The 6,000-nt window shown below is 33.3% G+C and overlaps 1 protein-coding gene across 1 annotated transcript in view; it reads left to right on the forward strand.

Moving 5' to 3' along the window:
* The window catches only part of LOC110450558 (proto-oncogene c-Fos-like), a 28,113-nt gene extending 23,191 nt beyond the window's left edge, over positions 1 to 4,922 (forward strand). Inside the window, exon 4 of the mRNA XM_021498148.1 lies at positions 1,603 to 4,922. Coding sequence (XP_021353823.1) covers positions 1,603 to 1,935 — 333 coding nt within the window. The 3' untranslated portion in view covers positions 1,936 to 4,922. The remainder of the gene's footprint in view (positions 1 to 1,602) is intronic.
* Positions 4,923 to 6,000: the final 1,078 nt, after the last annotated feature.

Here is a 6,000-nt window from a genome sequence, read left to right on the forward strand (position 1 = left end):
TTTATGTTTTATATAGACGGTATCTGAGCTGATCATTGAATTACCTCCATGACAGTTTTGTTTTATGTTTTATATAGACGGTATCTGAGCTGATCATTGAATTACCTCCATGACAGTTTTGTTTTATGTTTTATATAGACGGTATCTGAGCTGATCATTGAATTACCTCCATGACAGTTTTGTTTTATGTTTTATATAGACGGTATCTGAGCTGATCATTGAATTACCTCCATGACAGTTTTGTTTTATGTTTTATATAGACGGTATCTGAGCTGATCATTGAATTACCTCCATGACAGTTTTGTTTTATGTTTTATATAGACGGTATCTGAGCTGATCATTGAATTACCTCCATGACAGTTTTGTTTTATGTTTTATATAGACGGTATCTGAGCTGATCATTGAATTACCTCCATGACAGTTTTGTTTTATGTTTTATATAGACGGTATCTGAGCTGATCATTGAATTACCTCCATGACAGTTTTGTTTTATGTTTTATATAGACGGTATCTGAGCTGATCATTGAATTACCTCCATGACAGTTTTGTTTTATGTTTTATATAGACGGTATCTGAGCTGATCATTGAATTACCTCCATGACAGTTTTGTTTTATGTTTTATATAGACGGTATCTGAGCTGATCATTGAATTACCTCCATGACAGTTTTGTTTTATGTTTTATATAGACGGTATCTGAGCTGATCATTGAATTACCTCCATGACAGTTTTGTTTTATGTTTTATATAGACGGTATCTGAGCTGATCATTGAATTACCTCCATGACAGTTTTGTTTTATGTTTTATATAGACGGTATCTGAGCTGATCATTGAATTACCTCCATGACAGTTTTGTTTTATGTTTTATATAGACGGTATCTGAGCTGATCATTGAATTACCTCCATGACAGTTTTGTTTTATGTTTTATATAGACGGTATCTGAGCTGATCATTGAATTACCTCCATGACAGTTTTGTTTTATGTTTTATATAGACGGTATCTGAGCTGATCATTGAATTACCTCCATGACAGTTTTGTTTTATGTTTTATATAGACGGTATCTGAGCTGATCATTGAATTACCTCCATGACAGTTTTGTTTTATGTTTTATATAGACGGTATCTGAGCTGATCATTGAATTACCTCCATGACAGTTTTGTTTTATGTTTTATATAGACGGTATCTGAGCTGATCATTGAATTACCTCCATGACAGTTTTGTTTTATGTTTTATATAGACGGTATCTGAGCCGATCATTGAATTACCTCCATGACAGTTTTGTTTCATGTTTTATATAGACGGTATCTGAGCTGGACATTGAATTACCTCCATGAAAGTTTTGTTTTATGTTTTATATAGACAGTATCTGAGCCGATCATTGAAATACCTCCATGACAGTTTTGTTTTATGTTTTATATAGACGGTATCTGATCCGCTCATTGAATTACCTCAATGACAGCTTTGTTTCATGTTTTATATAGATGGTATCTGAGCTGGACATTGAATTCCCTCCATGAAAGTTTTGTTTTATTTTTTATATAGACGGTATCTGAGCTGGAAATTGAATTACCTCCATGACAGTTTTGTTTTATGTTTTATATAGACGGTATCTGAGCTGGAGCTGAAGCAGTGTGATTTACAACTGGATATCCAACGCTTAAATCTGGAAAAGAAACACCTTGAGAAGCTCATCAAAAGACATTTAAAACATGGGAAATGCAAATCAAGAACAACAAGACAGACAACTGCTAAACAATTGGAGAAAGGTTCCGGTGACCACGATTCCAAGGTCGAGGTTCAAAATATTGAACAAACACCCACTACCAAGACATCAAACAGACTGATATCCGTCAATAAACACGTGATGAGGAAATGTAGACCTCACAAGTTAAGTAGTAATCAAGTGGGGATGGTTTCCCTGTTAAGTGTGCACTGATCACGTTATCAAACTTTATACAGTGTCGTCATATAAACAGGGTATTATATTGGAACTACAGGCTGTAGGCCCATACAAATAGTCTCAGCGTTACAGGCTGTAGACCTATACAAATAGTCTCAGCGTTACAGGCTGTAGACCTATACAAATAGTCTCAGCGTTACAGCCTCTTAATATTATAAAGGAACAGCGATATTACACGAACGTCAAAACTATAAACGAAACCATTAAAGTTGGAAGAAATTCGGTCGGTCGTGCATCTTTCATTGCCTGTTTTTATCAAAATTAAAACTTGAATATTTCTTCTCATATTTGATGTTAGATCAATTGGGAAATTATGGAAAACTAAATATTCTAGCATATATCAAAAAGGATTGGTTAAATTCATAGAAAATTTTAATCCGTTCTGGAAAGAGCACTTGAAATCTTGAGCAAGTTAATGCAGAATATTGTTTGTCATAACCACTCTGATTCAATCACCGCATAAAAGTAGCTAATGAAACAGTATATATCCAACAATGGCAAGAACATAGTATAAATGAGGTAGCAGACCTATTTGATCATGATGGAAACATTAAGACTTTTCCGTAATTCCTAGATCATTACAATATTCCACAAGCTGAAAGAGTTCAGTTTTGTGGTATTATTTCAGCTTTTCCTGGTAGCTGGAAAAGAATAATTTGAAACCATGGCAGTAATTATACCCTAGAAACAGAAATCTAATAAAAAAATATTCATTACAAAATAATTCACAGAAAATAATGTACCAATACCCAACTTTACAAATTTAGATTTGAGGATAATAAAAAGTGTATGTTTTGTATTTTTGAAGATAAAGAAATTTATCAATTTTTTAGGCAATGTATTCATTTTAACACAATCTGGAGCGCTTTTGAAAATTTGTTCGTACGAGAAATGTAATATAGTTCATCATAAAAGTGACCTGAAAGCCATACTTGGGTACGCTGAGGACATGGAAAGTAATAAAACATTCCTAAATTGTTGTTTTTTAGTAAGAAGATACTACATATATATATGTACAATGTAGATGTAACACAATAATCCACTCAATAAGTTGAAACGTCACAGAAAAATTGAGATATCTTAATATCAATAATACAAACTAAATAAGAACCACTTTGTCACCTAACAATGGCGTCCGTTAGAGCAATTATTTTTGTAATTGTATGTACAGGTACGAAAATACAAAACTGTAAGGAAAAATTGTATACTTTTCATAAATGCTTGTTTGTTGTATACTTAACAGTTTACTGCAAGGGAGATACTTTGACCTATGTTTTCATAAGTTTGTGTGAATTCAAAATGAAATCAAAACTTACATTACAACACAAAAACAAAGGCAAGGTCAACCTATTTGTGTAATAACTATAGCGTCGGCCTATCTAAAGTTCCTGTTTGTTCGTAGCCTTTGTTTACGGTGGAGTCTGTCCCTAGGCACCGCCTTCGTATGACCATAGCTGTTGCGTCTTTCTTCATTTCAGTACGTCCTACGTGAGGAGCAAACAATGTTGTCGTTTATTACTTTATGTGTTATATCATTCAAACTGTGAATCGCTTTATGTTGTTTTTATACGGTTTTAGTGAATTGAAAATACACAATAACAACAAACAAACGCATTTACGTTGTTTTGATGAGTATACAATACTATTCTTATCACTCCGTATTATTCAACCAGAAAGCTTACTTTGCATACAAATACATTTTAGGCCGTTAATGTTGTTGCGTGAAACTTCAAAGTTTGTGTACTGTAACGTAGCGCCTGTGTAATACCGAAAAATGGAGAAAATAATGTGGATTTTAATTCTAAAACTAAACCTTCATGTGTTTCTGAAATTCTACTTTTTCTACATGTTTGTTTAATAGTTCTGGAAGTATTGTATCGGTTTTTCAAATATTCAATTTCAAAGAAAATTTAAATATATTGGTAGAATATGTTTATGCATTTTCAAATGTAGAGTGCTATATAACAAGAATTACATATATAACCCTGTTGTAAACTCTTACATGTAATAGCTGAGTAAAAGACTTGCAATATACTTCAATTATGTGACAATATCCGATGGGGTTTTTACAATGATAATATCACTCAACATACTGAATGTGAATCAAGTAATATATTTAGTATCAAAACAGCATTAAATATATACCTCATAACCACTTCAATTTGATTTTTAGAAAATGAAGTTAATTAGCAACGTTTATAATTATCTGTCATTTTGTTTGGGTACCTCTATCACTTGACCTGGTGTTATACAGGGACGCCTGATTAACTCATAAGCAGTAATGTCGGGTTACTAGTCATAAACATGCATCTACTTCATACTAAAAACAAATAATAAAGATATCAAAATGAGGCCGAAAATGTACCCAACCTTTACGCATACCAAAAAAGCCAGTGGGCCAGTTGTCTCAAGTATTTCTACTTGAGAGCGTTTTAAAATTTATGTTGTCTACATTGTATTTTTTATTACTTCGGTTTGGCACAAACGTTGTTCAAAAAACTTTGGAACACGACAGTCATGTACATGAAAGAGATATACCTAAACATTAAAACTACTTCCCTGTCTATACATATACTGGAAGTTTTTAGTGATCTGTAAGTATTTGTGGCTGGGTATTTCCAGTAGATTATATAGCAATGTATACACGTAAATCTGTAGATATTACAAGTCGATAATGTTTACAGTATGGCGCCGGCTTATATACACCGATATTGATTGTTGACATGCTGTTAGGATTTCTTCTTGGTAAACATTATGTAGCGCCGGGAGATGTATTATACTTTGACCCCAATAGACATTGACACGAGTTTAGTAGAATTCCATATAAGCGTGATTGTATTTATTGTATTTTACGCTTAATTGTTTTTACGGTACGATACCAAGCTTTTATTAAAGCTTTATTTCATCATCAATATAGTGTACTGTGTATTATTGATACAAGGAATCGAAAACAAGCACAGCGAATATTTAGTCCGTCTCCTCGTATTTTTAAAAGGGCGATAGAAAGGCATCGACTGTTGGTATATGCACATAAAATACATTGTGATAAAAAAAGGAAGAAGAGAAACTGCATTATAAGAAGGAAAACTGGATGGAATAAATATATTTAGGCACTTTACAACACATGAATAATGGTATTCCTAAAGTGACCGTTATAAATATAATATATAAAGAGGCAAACAAATCAGCACTATACAGTAGGTAACAGGACATTTACCTTTGTATGCATATATACAGTATATATATAAATAATTGACAAGAGTTTCTTTGTACCTCTTTAGTACCTTCACTTCTTTAGAGGTTCGTCAGAGTAAAAGTATATACATATCATGTTGTGTACATGACATGTGCGGAAGAGAACTTAAAATTCTTGAATTTGGTTAGAGTTTTTGTTCTGACTTCCTGGTAGTAGATTGTAAGCTTTCCACAACGTCATCGAAACCCGTCCAAATCATGGGTTTCCATGTTTGGCCGACTCTACATGTTCTTATGCAGTAAATGTTCACATTAAAACCATGATTCTACTCCAAAGAGATCACTGTGGCTATCAAGGTGATGGCGACCAAGGCGGACCGAACAATCCAGTAGCGTAGTCCACCGTTTCACACCTCGTAAGATGAACGTAACACACACAGGAGATATCACCTTTGTTAATTGATACAGTATGCCAAAAAATGAAAAACACTGCAACTTAAAGATGCTTCGTTCCTTAAGGACGTATAGGTGATGCTGGGGGTTAAATAGATGGAATTGTTGTTAGTAACTGTTGAATGAAAAGGACAGGAGCATAAAAAAGCCTCGTTCTTTTAATTTCAAAACTAAGAGTTGACTGCTAAGTATGAAACTGATGAACCATGCTACTACTCAAAACAGATTACTGTTTAGTATCAAACTGATTAATCATGCTACTACTCAAAACAGATTACTGATTAGTATCAAACTGACGAACCATGCTACTACTCAAAACAGATTACTGTTTAGTATCAAACTGATGAACCATGCTACTACTCAAAACAGATTAATGTTTAGTATCAAACTGAT

This window comes from Mizuhopecten yessoensis, unplaced genomic scaffold, assembly GCF_002113885.1.
Source record: "Mizuhopecten yessoensis strain PY_sf001 unplaced genomic scaffold, ASM211388v2 scaffold5325, whole genome shotgun sequence".
NCBI lineage: Eukaryota > Metazoa > Mollusca > Bivalvia > Pectinida > Pectinidae > Mizuhopecten > Mizuhopecten yessoensis.